Below are 17,663 nucleotides of genomic sequence, written 5' to 3' on the forward strand. Positions count from 1 at the left end.
CAAAACGACCGATGCCCAATCCAGAGAAGCATCCCAGAGGCGCTCCAGCCTTTCCGGCTCCGACGCCGCATCCAAAGGCGAGCCGCACCCGAATGGTTCCCCTTGTTGCGACTGCGCTCTTTCTTTTGGCTATCACCTTCTACAAATCTTCTTTATCCCACGTCAGCCAACAAACAGTCTTCCAAAAGGTTCAGCAGTGCGCCATCGACAACTTGAAGTCTGACTTGTCATTTCTCGACTCTGCTGTGCCCATTTCCAGCGACGAGTTCATTGAGCGACGGGATCGTCTCGCCAGGGCCTTAGCCGATACAGGTGTAGACGCCTTCGTACTTGAACCCGGCTACACTTTTCAGTAAGCTAGTCCGCCCTGTGAATCTAGCCTTTCTGTCCGTTCTGACGTTGGAAAAGATACTATGGCAATATTTCGCAGGTTGATTGGGAGCCATGGGAGCCTGAGGAGCGACCGTTTCTGATGTTGGTCTTGCCTCAGACCTCATCATCTGGTGAAGTCACTGCCAAAACAGCCTTTCTGTCCCCCCATTTCGAAGAGGGCCGAGTTCGCATGTTGGGAATTCCTTCTAGAGACGAGGATCTTGACATTGTGATCTGGGAAGAGCACTGGAATCCATATGATACACTACTTAAGTCGCGTCTCTTCGATGGCCACAAGGCCAAAGTCATGGTTGATGAGGAGATGCGTGATTACATCGTCCGTGGTCTGGGCTCCGTCGGATTTGAGACCGTCGGTCTGAACCCGGAAGTGGAGCTTGTGCGACAACAGAAGACTCCTGCAGAAGTAGAGCTGCTCCGCGCCGTCAACACCGGGACCGTGGTTGCGGTTAGGGCAATGCGGCCTTGCCTAGTTCCTGGTCTCACCGAAGATGAGGTAACCGAAATCCTGAACGATGCTCTTGTGTCCATCAACTTCCAACTCTTCTTTAACATTGTTTTGTTTGAAGAGCACGGAGCCTTACCCCATGGCGGCTTCGTCACTGGCTGGAAGACGTTGACGACCGAGAGCATGGTCGTCATTGATGTTGGCGCTCACTATTTGGGTTACAGCTCGGACATCTGTCGCAGTTTCTTCATTGACCCGCCCAAGATAGAAAGCCGCAGCATGATTAGCATGCTCCTGGGACTTCTCGGGAAGTCATCAACCATGCATACCTCTGAATTGACCTCCGAGCTCCGAGCGGAGAAGTTCAAGGTCTGGGACATTGTGTTGGAAGCACAGACTGCGGCTGCTGCTGCTTTCAAGCCGAACAACACGGCTGCCAGTGTTGACATTGCCGCGCGCACTGTTATTGAGGATGCAGGCTACGGTTACGGTTTTACTCACCGTCTGGGACATGGCATTGGTATCAAAGGTGAGTTTTCGTACCCGCCGCCGAGACCCACGTATGATTGCTAACGTTTCTTAGCCCACGAGTCCCCTTACTTGAATAAGTGGAACAACCAAATTTTGCTTCAGCCGGGCATGACCTTCACCAATGAGCCAGGCATCTACCTTGAGAACAGGTTTGGTGTAAGACATGAAGACATCTATCTCGTCAAAGAGTCTGGAGAAGCCGAACTACTCACAGGTCGCCGAGCTACAGGACCGTATGATCCGTAGCGTCTGTGCGGGTCTGAATGAGAAAGAAGGAAGGATATACACTTGAGACTTCCCTAGACAATAGATATTCTCTCAGTATGAGACAGATCAAAAGCGTCAAGTCCTGCCCCTGACTGCGGTGTAGAGAAGAATATCCCAACCCGGTAGAACTCTCCACTCACGAGCGTCGGGTAGACCACCAACCCATACGCCGTTCGATCCTTCTTTGCTATAGGTCTTAACGGCTGTTTTCCTTCAATGGGATGATGCACTCCACTCTGCTCACTGTGATCAATGCGGCATTCTATCCATTCGTCGCTCTCAGCATCGTCTTCACAGAACTCATTTGCCTTGGGCTCTTCGATCGTACTCCCAATGAGGATCAATCGAAGTCTTGAAGCCTCCACCCCCAAAGGAACCATTACGATATCATTTCGGAGACATTCAAAGTCCAACTGTATATCGATGGTGGTTGTTCCATCGCATTGAAGCCGGAAAATGCTTTCGTCGCACCACGCCGCCTGTTCCTGTGTCGTCGACATGCTGGATTTAAGAGAAAGCGATTTGGCGGTAATTTCCAATACGCCGTTGGATACTGCACCAAATTGATTGGGCCCGGATGGCGTAGCCTCGAAATGATGCAGATCATACTCTGGCTGACAGCGGGTGTGTGAAAACACAGCGTACTCTCCGACTTGATACATGGGGAAGGCAACTCCGTCGCACATGTGGGCAAGTCTGGCCCAGCTCCATGAGGGTCCCATGTAAGTCCTGAGGCTCAATAGCCCATCCAGCCAGACTCGGTCATCTGCTGCCTCAACGCGCATCCATACCAATGCCCGGTGGAGATCCCCTTTCCAGAGTCCTGCTACATATTCGTCACAAACTAGATCCTGGAATAGGCGAGCTGTACCCGCAAATGCTGGCAAAACGTCCGTTCCAACTGTCAGGGTTTTGGTCCGGTCCGTGTAAGAGGTGACAAGGCGGGAAGACCACCTATCATAAAGTTCAACGCGGTCATACTCCATATGCTTCGCTGATGGAAATTGAAATGTTTCGCTCCCAGCCCAGTGACGGCATTGCTTGGACACGTGAAATTCGGAGCAAGAGAAATGGATACTGCGCTTCCCGAATAGCAACATTCGTGTTGAAAGCACATTTTCCTGGAAGGTCCATCCTCTGTCGTCCCAGTTACTCTCTGCGACATCATAGTCCATTGACCAAGGGTCCAGACAGTGTCCTGTCTCGCGAATGACTGGCTGGTCAACTGCAAACGAGCCTGTGATGCTGGGATGAAGTCGGGATTGAAAAGGTAGAGTCATCTTTGCTCGTTTCTGCAGAAACCCTTGCCGGCAGCTGGCCGACCCTAACGCGCAGACAGTTACGTATGCATTGCGATAAATCTTGTCCATGATGGCGCACTGGATGGCCCAGTCGCTTCCAGCACCCTGTATGATACAGAGTGCGTCGACCCAGAGATATCTCAATCCAAGACCTCTGGTGACCATTATGGGGATTGAAATGGTGAGCTCCGAGAAATCAAAATTCTGAAGCCTTTGGGCCATGTTCGCCGTGGTCAGTTTTGCCTGAGCTAAGGCATCTTCTTTCTTTCCCCAACAGTAGCTCAGGGCCGCATATCTTCGGTCAAAGGTTTCGGGTCCCTGCCATATTTCCCTTTTTGGAATAATTTTGAGAGCATCATTGGAGACGTCTATGAGTCTGTCGGGAATGAAATGCTCTCGTGCCATGGGATGACAAACTTGTGTATGGTTTTCGCACAAGGAAAGCTTCTCTTCCATCCATTGAACGTATTCAGGATCCAGGTAAGAGATTGGGTCGCCAAGACTGAGCCATGAAGCAACGGGTTGTGCGCCTAGACTATCTACAAGGCCAGGGCATTAGTCTTCCTGCTTTTTCAATCCAGCGTCATGTTCAATAGTTACCCGATGATGTGTAGGTGGGAATTACTCTGCTAGACGTGATTCGAAAATCAACGGAAAGACTTTTTATCAAATTTGTGTAACTGGTCAATGTCTAACCATAAGAACTACGCCATTTCTTACTTTTGCTCTGGGAGTGAAAGTGGGCATTCATTACTAACGCCCGAAGCCAGCGTCTTGCAGCTCCAGGAGACAGGCCCCATGCGTAAGATAACGATGTCTTGACAAATCCTCTGATTTCATGCAACTCAAACATTCTTTCCGCACGAATCTCAGTGAGTGCGTCTTTAATCCAACGACAAATTGGGCAATAGAAACTTTGCAGACGAGCATGGAGTTGTTCGAGTGATGGCCAACTGATTTCGAAATGCCAGTTAATCGGAATCTCGAAAGATTCACACTCGCTGTCAAAGTCAAGATACTGTGACCCATCTGCTGCTACTGTTCCATGACTGCTGAGTTGGTCGTCGTTGAGAGGGATCGCCTGGCAGTGACTGCAGAGAATCGACATTGGAAGGATCATGTCATACCGGCATTGTTCCATTTTGACAGGCGGTTTGGTCTAAATCTTTCATGGTGACGGAGGGTAAAGATAACTTTTGGCCTTTTGCTCTGAAGCACTAAATGTTTGGATGAGTCAGATGGGAACTGTGCAGTAATTAGTCGCGACGACCTGTGCGTGAAGTGGCTTGATTAATCTAGCTATGAGCGCTAGGCGTAGCTAGCTATAAAGTAGTATAGCTAATCCCTTACGTAAAGATAGGATTTAGGCTAGGATTTAGGCCTTGGGCCTAGCTTAGTTAACTATTTTATACTCCCTTCTTAGCTAATACTTCTATGTTACGGTCAGCTATCCGACAGTAGGGTCTGCTAACAGAAGCTGGGGATTGACACGTTATAACAGTTCACTGAGGTCGTGGTCTGAGTCGTAGGTCGTAGGCTGATAGTAGATCGGTCGTCAGAGGCTAAGGTGATCAGTCTTAGGCTCAACAAGTAATTCGCAGTGAAGGTAAGCTGAGAGTATCCGTGAGGATGAATACTAAGTTGATTGCTGAAGAGCTATGGAAGTCTGACCATGAGCCAGGCTCAGGTCATACTATATACAAGTTCTGCACAGTATCTCCTGTGGTGGCTATGTAGGATATCCGTGCTATCCAACATATCCATGGATAGCTGGGATAGCGGACATATCCAACATATCCATCTTTGCCCTGTATCCGTGCTGTTCCCGAAGTCACGTGACCTGTACCATAGTTCTTCCTTCCCCGATGGTTCCTGGTTACACCTGTGTTACTGCTTACATATGTTCTGCGTTAGCCGCCGAGATGCCAGGCGGGGCTGTTCCAACGTGTCATGCCTGTCGGGTCGTAACAGTAACCTGCCACGCTGACGCCCCCACCTACTACGAACTTGAGTGGGCGACATGATCTGGTTCTGCCGAGGTTCGCATCGCAACGTATGGAAAACTAGTATGCTGTTATTCGACATCTCGAATTCTGTCTACTTCGTTGAGGCTTCCAGCTTAAATTATGGCCGGAGATATTTAGAGCTGGCAGCTAATGCCTACAATTCATTATGCACACTCTGGACCCCATCCTGCTCTGCCACTGGCGACTGACCATCCCAAGGCTGGACGTTGCCCTCGGAAATATCGACAATGAAACTTTCCACGCTTTTGGTGTCAAGTTTGCCAATGTACGGGAAAATCTGTCCAGTTTGGGAGTTCTGAAGCGCCAATGCTTCAGATACGTCTTTTGGAAGTCCTAGCCCTAATAGCATGTCGGAATACTCGCTAGAGTCCACAGTAACAAAGTTGAGGTACTCCCGAAAGTTTCTTGCGAGCTGTCTGATGTCGCTGGAATACTCTTCCCGTCGCTCGTGGTCAGAGGCAAAGAAGTATACAAGCGATTTGCCAGCCTGGTAGCAGTAAGAGCCCACTCAGATACATGTCTCGACTGTGAAAACTTACACTAAAGTGTTCCATCTCGTTCCTCCGCGTGAGCTGTGCCACGAGAGGCGTGGAGCACTGACGGATGAGCGACTGTAACGCATCAACTGCCGAAAGGTCGTTTGCATTGAACTGGAGGCTGTCAAGATTGTTATGGCAGCTCACGCTAGACGATGTATCTGAACCTTGCACCACACCAAATGAATATCGGTCATGGTAATGCTTTGCTAAATTGTCAAACCTTACTCGCAGACTGTCGTCGTTATTCGCCAGTCTGGCGACGAGAACAACATTGTCGCTCTTTGAGAAGTCACTTGCAGCATTTTGCGTGACATATGTGATTACTGGACGCGACAATCTCTTCACAAAAGCCGTGATACTGTCGGTAACCTTTAGCCATGAATCCCTCAGATTTCAAAATGGGACAAATACTCTTTAGTCCTGCGGGGCCCGCGGTATCTTTGCATGCTGCCGTCTTTAAGATACAGTCTGATGGCTGGGAAAGACGCTAGATCAGTCTCATCGCAGAGAGAATGGTCGTGGAGACAGTCGACTGCGATGGCGTTCGGGTGTTCTTGATGAACCTCTGCCCATTGGGGTTCGAGGCTGTCGCTTGCGGCGCTGCAATACGAATCAGTACAATGTGTTCGGCGTCGTCTTCCTGACAATGGCAGGCCATACCTTGAAGGCTAATGTAGATCAGAAAACGGGTTTCTGTAGTAGTTATCAAATCCAAGAGAAGAGCTCACTGCAACGACTGGGACAGGTCAGAACTCATGTTTGGGGCCAGATCAGGGATGATGCACTCACAAGCAACCAACGTGTCTTGGTTCCCCGTTAAGGCACTGCGAAACTCGTCCGCGGTCGCGAATTTCCAACAAGGCACGAGTTGTGCAGCGCCTAGCACCAAACCGACTGTGTTCAAAAACATTATAAAAGAATTGGATCCCGTGTCACCTCGTCAATGACTGAGAAGAGAATGAAAAACCAGACGACGTTGAAAAAGAGCTCGGGGGAGCTTCAGGTTCCAACGCGTTCCGGGGGATTACCCCAGTGCTTTGGGGGCCGCCGCCCCATAATCGCGCCGTTTTCACCCCTTGAGCCACGAAGATCAGACAAGGAAGCCCCTGAACTAGCCTCCGACTTGCTCAGAGAGTAAAGCCACCAGCCTGTGAACGCCAGCCCCAAAACACATTGAGTTTCATCAGCTCCTCCATCGGATCCGTCATCCGACTTTAGCTGTTGGCTTGAATGATTGATAAAAGGGATAACGTGAGACTCCCACTCCCGAACACCACTTTCCATATTCTGATACGTCGAAGTGAGCGAGATGGGGTTCCTAGCAGCAGCAAAAACGTTGGCCCTCGTGGCAGCACTGGCAACCCCAGTTGTCGGAGACGAGCAGAAGCCAATGACCAACTACCAATGCACTCATCCACCATACAAGATGCACATCGTCTCGAAATCGCCACTGGTCATTTACATCCCAGATTTCGTTACACCGGCCGAACGAAAACATCTCCTGGAGCTTGGGTGAGTGAACCGAGATATCTAATCCAATGCTTGCCTGCCAACCCGCTGACAATCCATAGAAGCGAGACCTTCACCCACTCCGGCGTCATCGACGCAGCCGGTGGAAAGACAACCCATCAAGTCCGCACCTCGCAGAGCACAGCTCTATGGCGAGATGATGTCGTTCGCTGTATCGAGGACCGTGCCATCGCGTTCCAAGGCTACAGCATGCCCAAGAGTCACATTGAACCCCTGCAACTAGTCAAGTATGGGCAGGGCCAGCGGTATCACTTCCACACCGACTGGTTCACAGATCCCAAGCACACCACGGCATATCAGGGCGGGAATCGGATATCGTCCTTCTTTGGATATGTCTCTGTTGTCAATGTGACGGGCGGGGGAACCAACTTCCCCATGTTAGATGCCCCTCACGACGAACGGTGGTGCGAATTTATCGACTGCGACGAGCCTTGGGAGAATGGGGTGACGTTCCGTCCGGTGGAAGGCAATTTTGTGTACTGGGAGAATCTTTTGTGGGATGGCACTGGAGACCAGCGAAATCTGCACGCCGGGCTGCCTGTGACCAGTGGGCAGAAGGTTGGCATGAACATTTGGACGCGACAGGCGCCTCTTAGCAAGGAACTCCGAGGAGAAGAATAACCGCAACCTGGTAAATAATTTCCATTTATGTATCCGTAATGGCAAGGAACCAAAATGTCATTCGTCGGGTGGCGGAGCAGAGTAAGATCATGTAAACAATCATCTCTAGTGAAAATAATAACTTGAACCTGGGGAGACCCCATTTCAAGCGTTGTTAACAGCGGCTTCTACTTTTGCGCTTGCACTTGTATGGAGGTTTCCGTAATTTGTGTGTTTCAACGGATGTACAGCTTCTACCACATCATCTCATCGGAGATCAGGAAGGAGCGTCTGGCGCGTAGGTAGAAGACACTTTCTGTAGAAGTTATCCACAATGCCCCGGACAAACCTCTATCAACAAAATCGTCACATAACTGCCTAACATCCTAAGGGAGTCCAAGCGATGACAACGAGAGCAACATGATAACATGGAGGCCAGGCGGTGCTGTTACCAAAACCAAAAGCGATTGCCGGCTTCAAGCGTAACAAGATTGGCCAACGTGCTGTATTTTAACACACAAGCTGCCTGGTGGCTCGAAACATTGTACCATGGCGGGAGAAGGAACAAACTAAGAAGAAGTTGAGAGACGTATCAATAGACGTGGGATGGCGTCGATGCGGGGTTATGCAACCCGAGCTGCTGGGAAGATGAGATGAACCTGGCAGCTCAAAACGGGAAGTTTCATGCAGGCGCATTAAGTCAAGCTAGAATTCTTTATCTAATGCGACGAGAGCGGCAATTTGTAGCTTGTTCCCTTCAAACAGCCACAGACATGCAGCTTAAGCAGCTGATGACAGAGTGTTGCGGCCCATGGTGGACCGGCCGGATTCTGAAATTTAATGAGGATAGTGGCAGCAGTACGCAAAGGAGCATTGAGTACGAGAGCGGATGAGCATTCTGATTGGCAACGAGTGGCGGGCGGGCTCGGGAGATGAGGTAGGACCCGAGTATGATGGCAATGGGGCGGCTTGAAGTCAAATAAAGTGAGATATCCGCGAGGGAAATTCGGGATTGAAACGGATGAATCGGCGTCGAGATTGGAGTCGTAGCCAGGCCGGGTGGCTGCGACGGGACGGCGGTCGACCAGGATGCTGGGTGATGAAGCGGCCGCGGAACCCGACTCAGGCGATGGGGAAACGGGGCCATCTGCATCAAAGACAAGTCTGGTGGACACATTTATGGGCTAGGAAGGTGGCTACGCGGTAACTAGGTAGTGGACATGAAAATGTGTCCGACAAGACTAGTCTGTGGTTGACATGCTCTTGGCTTGGGGATTGGAAGAAGAAGAGGTGCTCTGGACGTGGACAGCCAGAGATAGCAGAAGATGGCGGAATCCCGCAGCCGAGATCCAAAAATGGGGGGGGGGGAGGCGCCTTCCGCCCGGATTCGCGTGGCAAAGCAGGCTGGCGCAGAGCAGCTGAATGTCAGCTGCCAGCTCATGAGGCGGCAGACTGCGAAGCGACCCACTGCTATAAACGAGTTGTCAAGAGTTTGGATTATGTACTGCGTATCCATACTTCTTTTCCAAGGTTTTGGGCGCGAATGAAGACTGGAGTTTAGAGTTGATTGAGACAGGCGCGACGAATCTGTGGCAATTTCGCGGGTGCAGTCAGGATGAGGATAGGCGCATTTTCAGGGGCACTGAAGGCAGTTTCCTTTTCAGCAGGTGCGAACTCACAGAGTGGCGTCATGGTGGAGCGACAGGGACTCACTGCTGCACCTTCAAACCACCTAGTACTCAAGAGGTAACGAGGGAACATGGTTGACTACCTAGGCTAGAGGCTAGTACCTAAGCAAGATCATCCATAGTTGATGGGAAACTGGGAAAACGGCAGCAGCAGCAACAAGAAGCGAAACGAGAAAGAGAAAGCTAAAAAAGCTTGACTTCACTCGGGGACTTGTCGAGACTCTGTTTTTCTGGGCGCTTTGTAGCAGACATCCTGCCGTAGGGACCGTAGGTACGAATAGGCATGGGGGTTTCTCTCCTTTTGCCGTTTTCCATTTGCAGTGCAGTGCAGTGCAGCGTGATGTCGTTTGGCGCCGTTGGTCGGTCGGCTTGGCTTTCGGGAGGCTACAGATCAAAAGGAAGTTGGTGCGAGGATACGGCATGGAAACGCAAGGGGGGGCACAAAGGAGAGTCAAACGGCGCGGGCTTGGGTTGGGTTGGGTTGGGGCTACACGGCGTTGTGTAGCCGTTGGTGAAAGCAATGGAACGCTACAGAGTACACCTGTCGCGAATGCACATGCTCATCTTCTAGATTTTACGCAGTAGGTAGAGGGAGGGGTTCGTCTGACAGACGGTGCGGCGGCGCGCTTCTCCTTCTGCATCAGTCCCATTGTCCGGTCTGTCAAGTTGAGGCGAATTGCCAGCCTAGGTACCTTATGTTCCCTTACTTTGGGTGCCTGTGTCGTGTCGTATTGGCAGATTGCACCGTACTTGTACACTTTCCATCCATCGCGCCTGCCGTCTCGCCGTCTGTCCGTAATTAACCGAGCTCGCCTTACCGTCGCGAGCCAACCAAACGGCGCCAATCCAGCACAAGCACCGTCGCCCCTGTCGGTACGTACCTGCCAGGCGAAGGTCACAGTGGTCCTTCTTTTTCCATCGGGGTGTCCACATGCCCACAGTCCACAGTGCAGTGCCTTTCCCGCCCTGCTCGTGTTGGCAGTTTTAGGCCGCCAAGCTTCTCTGTGGCTTGCCCATTGGCCCATCCCGAGCATGGCTCTTTCCCTCCTTGATGCCAAGCGAGAGAAAACCGCATAGGAAGTGCAGGCACTTGAGATGGTCCCCACTTAAAAGTTAACATTGAATTCAAAGTTTCCCAAGCTCCTTTACCTCCAACACTGTGAGTATTCGTGGTGGGGGTCTCACTCTCACCTCTCACTCTCTCTCTACAGAGAGTCCTTGAGGCCTACATAGTAACGTCCGTGTATCAACCACGGAGCATCGACATCGTCAATTCTTGGCCCCCGGTCCCTGCCTGTTCCCATCAATGCGCGCGCCTGGCTCAACGCGTCAATGTGAAGCTGGATACCTACTTAGGTCCGTTTCGAAGGCAAACCCGAACGGACAGCGGGACCGAAGCATCCAGTACGGTGATATACCTGGGTAGGCAGCTGAAGCTAAACACTAAACCAAAGTATCCTGCCGTTTGGCCCGTCCACTCCCCCTTCTCAAGTTCTCCCTCTACACTCTACACATGCAGTGATAGCTCCCCACGCCATCCAAAACTCCAGTCCCGCCGCCCCGGTCCTTTTTATTCTAGCGCAGGCCTTGGCTTTGGTGGCTCTTTTTTCATCTCCAAGCGGCTGCCTGCCGTGCCTGCCTGCCTGCCATCCAAACCGTCTCAGTTCCTGCGTGTCATCCTCTTTTTCTCTTCCTTCGCTTCCGCCTCTTCGTCACTTTGGCTGGGTACCCTCTTCCTTGCTCACTCTCTCCCTCGCAAGCAAGGTTGGTTCAGCTCCAATCAATCCACTTGCGACGGCCCGTTTCCTCCTCCACGCATCTCGAGCTCGGCCGCACTCCTTGTCCGGGGCACCCTGTCTTCTTCTTGTCTCCGTCATCCATCCGTCCTCTCTTTTGGCTTTGCTGTTCTTTTTGCCCTCGACGTCCCTCGAACTTTCTCTTCCTCCTCTCCAACGTCCCTCTCCGATTGCGATCGCGCGCGCCACGAGTACGACCCGATACCTCACGCTCGCTGTCCGGCGCCATACATAGTACCTGCCGCGATACCTCCTGTCTCACGCAGCGCTTCCCGCGACCGACCGATCGACTTGCACCACCGACCTCCGTTGTGCCCGTCGTTCCCGTCGGTACACCGTCCTAGACCCTGGGCGACACAGACAGATCATGGGATTGACCCAAAGACGGCATGACGGTTTTGTAAATCCCATACTCGCATCCAAAATGTTATCCCGCCGTGCCCTCACCGTCCTGGCGCTCGTCACCGTCACCGCCGTCGTCTTCCTCATTTCCTCGCGGAGACTCGGCGCCGACTGGGCCATCGAGGGTCCCAACTACCATCCATTCCAACAAGGCCATGGCCCGCCTCCTCCACCAGGTCCGCCAGGAAGTTCACCAAGCGCCGGTCCCGGAGGGCGTCCTCCCCCACCCGGCCCGCCGCCTCCCGGAGGCAAGCCCGACAAGCCCAGCGCCGAAGATGACCGCCAAGCGCAGCACAACGTGACGAACCAAGACATCCCTTACCGTCCTCACGATCCCATCTGTGACACCTTCCCCGACACGAGCAACATTCTCGTCATCATGAAAACGGGCGCTACCGAGTCCTTCGACAAGGTTCCGACTCAGCTCATGACAATGCTCAAGTGCTTGCCCGAGTTCTTCATCTTCTCCGACCTCGACCAGACCATCGCCAACTACCACATCCGTGACAGTCTCGACAGCGTCCTGCCAGAGGCCATGGACGGCAACAAGGACTTTGACCTCTACCGCCGCCAGAAGGCCTGCCAAGCCGACCAGCAGAGCTGCAACAAGCTTGCCGTGTCCAAGGATGAGGGATGGAACCTCGACAAGTACAAGAACGTCCACATCGCCGAGAAGACATATCACATGCGCCCCAACTACGACTGGTACGTCTACATCGACGCCGACACCTACGTCCTGTGGCCCACGCTTGTTCAGTGGCTTAAGAAGCTCAACCCCGAGAACAAGCACTATCTCGGCAGTGTGACTATGATTCGCAACTTCATCTTTGGCCACGGTGGCTCCGGCTACATCATCTCTCAGGCTGCCCATCGCGACATGATTGCTGGCAAGGAAAAGGTCGGAAACCAGTGGGACGTCCGCGCCAGTAAGGAGTGCTGTGGTGACTACATCTTCGCCCTCGCCATGAAGGAAAACGCGGACGTGGACGTTCATAATGTGGTAAGTATTGACTTCCCGGTTTCAAGCGCGCGCGCAACCTTCTAACCCGTCGCAGTGGCCCACGATCAACGGCGAGAAGCCCTTCACGCTCCCCTACGGACCGACGCACTGGTGCCACCCCATCGTCACAATGCACCACATGAACGCCGAGGAGATTTCGACCTTTTGGGAATTCGAACACGAGCGCTACGCCGACCCAAGCCTGCCGAGTCCGCCCCCTGTCATGCGCATCAAGGACATTTACCACCGATTCTTCGCCCCGAAGATGATCCCCGAGCGCGCCGATTGGGACAACCTTGCCGACGATCGATTCTACCTCGACGAGGCAGCCAACAAGCACGACGATACACAGCTTAGCCGTGCCAAGCTGGACGACCTGTCGCCCGAAGAGAAGGAAGCGCACAAGTCCTTTGGCCAATGCCGCAAGGCATGCGAAGCCGATCAGAACTGCTTCTCCTTCCAATACAGGGACGGCGTCTGCGGCTTCAGCTGGGCCTTCAAGCTTGGCCACCCTGTCCGGAAAGAATCCCAGGAGGAGAAGCGCCGCATGTCCGGCTGGGACGTTCGCAAGATCAACTCCTGGATCGAGAAGCAAGGCGAGTGCGGACCCGTCAAGTGGCCCGATGTCTGAGAGATCAAAACTCGACGAACGAGACGTACGCCGATTGTCGCCGGAGATCATTCGTGAGGTTCGACGACGATGGGCTCAGATTGGCAGATTCGAGAGACGACTGCGAAGTTACGACTGCCATCCAAGGCTTGAGACGTGACGTATGTTTCACGTGGGTCCCTATACCATGTCTCAGGGCGCCAATGTCTTGGATACACCAAAGCGGACTGTCTTGGAAACGGCAGGGGGAAAGAAAACGGTTTCTTCCCCAATTCTGAATTTCCCTGGTCTCGCATTACGGTTTCCGTCAAAGAAACCGATCGACGACGAAAAAAAAAGCCACCCGGCTCGGCATATAGAATTTCCCAGCCCAAGCGTGTGTGTATGTGTGTTTTATTTTCTGTATGTACAACTATTACGAAGACGGCGGCAAGAGTTCTTGGAAATGCTCTGGCGTTCACATTGGAAAGACTTTTGTTTTTATTGGAGACGGTGTCTTTGGCTAGCAGACTGGAGCAGGGAGGGGGCCGGGTTCGTTCAGCTGGGCGCCAGACGCCGATGCTCCTGATAGAAAAGCTCTTTTGGGTACCGATTTACTATCTTACGTACATATATTCCGATTCGCATATCATATCCTCATTCTACCATGTCCTTCCTTTCTGCGTGCGTGCGTGCTGCCTGTCGTTCGACTTGACGTGTGAGCTCTCCCTGCTGACCGGCAAAGAGCGAAGGTTTCAGATGGCAACCGGCGACTTTCTTGACTCAGGCCTTGAGACACTAGACAAGGCGGCCGCGACCGAGATGGTACAACCTTGCACACGACTCTCTGCTCGCCCGCTGTTGACTCTGAAACGACGGTTCATCCGGCATTCTGTGTGCTATTTCTGGCTTCCGCTGGCTGGAATGCTGATCACTAGGAAAGAAGTTGCGGGGGTTTGATGCGGCACTGATTCAATCTGAGAAAGAATGACGACGGAACGAACGCAATCATGGTGGTGATCATAACATCATGAATTATCTATTCCTTGTTTTGCTTTTTTCTTCCTGTCTCCATCCCTGTAATATTTGGCCTTATTTGCTCATCAACTCTGCGCCGCTGCGAATGACGCCGACCACGGCACCCGTCTGCACGGCTTCGCTGCCTCCACCCGCAACGCGGTGCTCAATGTCCGCCAGCCCGTCAAGCCACTTGATCATCACCTCTGGCTTGACCTCCAACGTGGCCAGCTGCTCCGAAACCGCCGTGATAATGTCCGCCAGCGCCAGGCCCCGCGACACCTTGAGCGAGTTGATGGTCGTCAAACAAGTAGTCACGTCGGTTGTGCTCAGGAGGGTGTCGAGGATCTCTTGGATGGCATCGGGCTGCGGGGCGGCGATGCAGTTGTATATCGTCTCGGTCGTGATTGTCTCTCTGACGATCTCGCTGTCGGGGACCTTGGGCTCGTCCTTGGTCCGGAGTGGTGTACCTTGACATGTTAGCTTGCGAAGGATACCGTTGCACGCTACTGCTTACTTGATGCATGGCAGGCCTGAAGCACGTTCAGCGCCCGTCTCATGTCTCCTTTGCTCAGCTTTACCAGCGCCTCTGTCGCCTCGGACATGATTTTGACGTGCTCCTCCTCAATGACCTTGTCCACCAGCACCCTGATATCCCGCTCCTTCAACGGGCTGAACCTGAACCGCGTGCATCGCGACAGCAGCGCGGGCGACAGCTTGTGGGAGTAGTTTGCGATGATGCAGAACCGCGTGTTGACCGTGTACTTTTCCATGATGCGGCGAAGAGCCATCTGGGCCGTGTTGGTCATGGCGTCGGCTTCATCGAGGATGATGAGCTTGTACGACGCCATGCCGCCGGCCTTGGCGGCGGGGCCGAGGGTGAAGATCTGCTTTGTCGAGGCAAAAGTCTTGATCTGCTCGCGCACGACGTCGATACCACGGTCGTCGGAGGCGTTAAGCTCGAGGACCATCTGGCGCATGTTCTCGGCGCCGTAGATGCGTCGGGCGAGGGCGAGGATCGTGGAGGTCTTGCCCGTTCCCGGGGGCCCGTAGAGGAGGAGGTGGGGGAGGCGGTTGGAGTCCACAAACTTGTTTATCGTGGCGAGGATGTCTTGGTGGCCCGAGACGTCGTTCAGGTTGACCGGACGGTACTTTTCGACCCAAGGCAAGCTGTCTTCGGCTTCGACGGGGAGGTTGGCGGCGCTGCGTTTGCCCTGCTTGGCGTCGGACGAGAAGGTGATGTCTTTGGACGCCGGAGCGTCGACGTCCATTTCATCTTCGTAGTCGGACATGGCGACAATTTGAGATGGAAGATGGTCAATTTGGAGGTCCGGGGGTGTCGAGCGAGTACAGCAAAGGAGACCACCGTACCTACGGACGTAGCTGGGCGATTTGGTGCGTGATGCAATTGAAGCATGAGACGCGTTGCGACGCGTTAGGGAATTGGCGCGCACGTGACCACTTAAAGTGCTGGTCCCACCTACCACGACCGTGCGCGCGCTTGAGTAAACACCATACTATTCGCACTGTCATGGGCACTTTGCACAGCATCATGTCACGTCAAGCGCAGTTTCAGTCGCCCAAGGCATACTTCACGTCATTGTCCACCTGTGGAATCGCTCATCGGCGTTCCAAGTGTACAACTCTTCCTTCATTATATCTCAAGACTTTAGGACAAAATACTGGTGTCAAATGTGTGGACATATGGAACTACGTGCTTTCTGGCATGTTGAAGCTCTTCCTGCTTACCTAAACTTCCGCATGTTTGAAACCTAGGGGGTGCCGTGGTTGAGTTGGAAGACATGCTAGTGCTATATCATGAGTAGCGGTCTCACCAGCGGGATTTCGATAGTCATTCATCAGAGAGCTCACAGTTCCACGTCGTAATCCTCATTACGTAAACGATGTATGAACATCGGAGAGACAATGCCACGGGACGTTTACGAGTTCCCCCACTTTGAGGTATGGATGCCATTGCTCTTCACCCCTTCAAGAATCTCACCTCATACCCCATCCTGTAGGATTGAAGCTCGGCACCAGCGGACAGGTGCAGCTTCCTTTTTCGCAATGCTCGTATCCTCAACACTCAATTGAATAGTTCGGTTGAACGCGGACCGAGTAAGAGCCGTTCATAGCTTGCTTGTAGTTGGGGGGACCTAGGCCAAGGTGTCACGATGTCACATCCGCCACAAAGTTACCACTCAAGGCCCATTGAACCCTGTAAAACCAAGGCTTTGGTCCCTCAATTGTGTAAATGGCGGAGTCGGGCTCGGCCTCGCAGAACCCCTGGCCGACGGGACACCAAATATTCAAAGGGAAAAAAGTTTATGTCAACTCCCGCCCATCCTCCCACCGCCTTTCATCTCATTTCTCCCACCCGAACCGTCTCACTGCTTATACACAGTTCGCTCGCACCTCGAAAACCGAGGGTCTTACTCGTCAACTCCTCGTCCCATCTCATTCTTGCTTTCCACGCCATCCGCGGTAACCTCAGATTACAATGGCCACTCCCGTAGTAGAGGCTGCCCGGATTCAGGACGCGCCCGCGCTCGCCGAATTATTCCTCAAGTCTTTCAATGATGAGTTTTTCCAGACCCTGTTTCCTCAAAATGAGTTTGGACGAGACTACATGACCAAGGCGTATGAGATGTTCATGCGTTCCAAAGAGAACCATAGCCAAGAGGGTCAAGTCTACGTGATAAGAAACGATGAAGGTACGCGGATCTACGGGATATCCACTTGCCCCATCTCCGAATCCCGCTCCCGCTCCCGCTTCCTTCCCGCAACCCACCCCGCAAACGCGGGAGACTGGGGATGCCGAGTGCCCGCCAACAGGTACATCTCCAAAGACTGACAGCAGTCCGTCACAGGTGAAGTCGTCGCATCGTCCCTTGTGTGGATTATCCGTCCCGAGGACAACGGAACCTGGTCCTGGCGGAAGCGCTGGCCTGCCGCGAATGCAGGCCAGAAGGATGAGCTTCTCGATCAATTCTTCACCGACATGGCCCTTCAACATGACCAGAACATGGGAAAAGACGCACACGTCTGTAAGTTCATGAAACTCACCCCACACCTCACCCCACACATTCAGTTCAAACAGGGTATGAATGCTAATGACAAGGACCGGTAGACTTTGAATTGATCATGACGGACCCTGCTCACAAGCGGAGAGGTTGTGCTCTCGCACTCCTCCAACACGCCTCCGAAATTGCGGATCAGCTGGGTTATCGGATGTACCTCGACTCCGACCAGGATGTCGTGCCGCTCTACGAACGCGTCGGGTATGTTGTTCGCGGCAGTGCGGGCAAGGCTTCACTCATGGTTCCTATGGTGAGACCAGCGAAAGTACAAGTTTCTGCACAAGCATAGATCGACTCCGGAATCCGCGTGGCTGTTTTCCGTAAACCATTCTGTTCTGAGCTATGTGCCAAAGTGCCCGGCGTGTAGCTCCCCACACGGAGGGTACGTTCTGTGGCTAGTATACATCAGACGGAAGCCCAAACGGACTTCGATTTCATTCGCTCGCTATCGCTCCAAT

At 52.9% G+C, this 17,663-nt stretch overlaps 6 protein-coding genes across 6 annotated transcripts; 4 read left to right on the top strand and 2 right to left on the bottom strand.

Moving 5' to 3' along the window:
* Positions 1 to 92: 92 nt before the first annotated feature.
* CGGC5_v008669 (putative peptidase) lies at positions 93 to 1,615 on the top strand (the record flags this gene model as incomplete). The annotated part of the gene is made up of 3 exons (XM_032027827.1): positions 93 to 352; positions 409 to 1,367; positions 1,422 to 1,615. 3 exons carry the CDS (start codon positions 93 to 95, stop codon positions 1,613 to 1,615), a joined length of 1,413 nt encoding a protein of 470 aa, XP_031875832.1.
* Positions 1,616 to 5,097: 3,482 nt separating this feature from the next.
* Positions 5,098 to 6,413, bottom strand: pdiA-0 (Protein disulfide-isomerase; the record flags this gene model as incomplete). Its single annotated transcript, XM_032027828.1, has 7 exons — positions 5,098 to 5,451; positions 5,504 to 5,614; positions 5,729 to 5,861; positions 5,915 to 6,103; positions 6,164 to 6,171; positions 6,232 to 6,239; positions 6,293 to 6,413. 7 exons carry the CDS (start codon positions 6,411 to 6,413, stop codon positions 5,098 to 5,100), a joined length of 924 nt encoding a protein of 307 aa, XP_031875831.1.
* Positions 6,414 to 6,812: 399 nt separating this feature from the next.
* P4H10 (putative prolyl 4-hydroxylase 10) lies at positions 6,813 to 7,654 on the top strand (the record flags this gene model as incomplete). The annotated part of the gene is made up of 2 exons (XM_032027829.1): positions 6,813 to 7,015; positions 7,075 to 7,654. 2 exons carry the CDS (start codon positions 6,813 to 6,815, stop codon positions 7,652 to 7,654), a joined length of 783 nt encoding a protein of 260 aa, XP_031875828.1.
* Positions 7,655 to 11,541: 3,887 nt separating this feature from the next.
* On the top strand, positions 11,542 to 13,150 carry CGGC5_v008672 (uncharacterized protein; the record flags this gene model as incomplete). The annotated part of the gene is made up of 2 exons (XM_032027831.1): positions 11,542 to 12,519; positions 12,575 to 13,150. 2 exons carry the CDS (start codon positions 11,542 to 11,544, stop codon positions 13,148 to 13,150), a joined length of 1,554 nt encoding a protein of 517 aa, XP_031875843.1.
* A 1,050-nt stretch (positions 13,151 to 14,200) lies between these two features.
* Positions 14,201 to 15,417, bottom strand: RFC3 (Replication factor C subunit 3; the record flags this gene model as incomplete). Its single annotated transcript, XM_032027832.1, has 2 exons — positions 14,201 to 14,595; positions 14,643 to 15,417. 2 exons carry the CDS (start codon positions 15,415 to 15,417, stop codon positions 14,201 to 14,203), a joined length of 1,170 nt encoding a protein of 389 aa, XP_031875824.1.
* A 1,208-nt stretch (positions 15,418 to 16,625) lies between these two features.
* On the top strand, positions 16,626 to 17,494 carry CGGC5_v008674 (uncharacterized protein; the record flags this gene model as incomplete). The annotated part of the gene is made up of 3 exons (XM_032027833.1): positions 16,626 to 16,839; positions 16,996 to 17,172; positions 17,256 to 17,494. The coding sequence occupies 3 exons, from the start codon at positions 16,626 to 16,628 to the stop codon at positions 17,492 to 17,494; spliced, it is 630 nt and encodes a 209-aa protein (XP_031875826.1).
* Between the last annotated feature and the right edge of the window lie 169 nt (positions 17,495 to 17,663).

This window comes from Colletotrichum fructicola, assembly GCF_000319635.2.
Source record: "Colletotrichum fructicola Nara gc5 chromosome Unknown KSG_Nara_v1_contig05, whole genome shotgun sequence".
Lineage (NCBI taxonomy): Eukaryota > Fungi > Ascomycota > Sordariomycetes > Glomerellales > Glomerellaceae > Colletotrichum > Colletotrichum fructicola.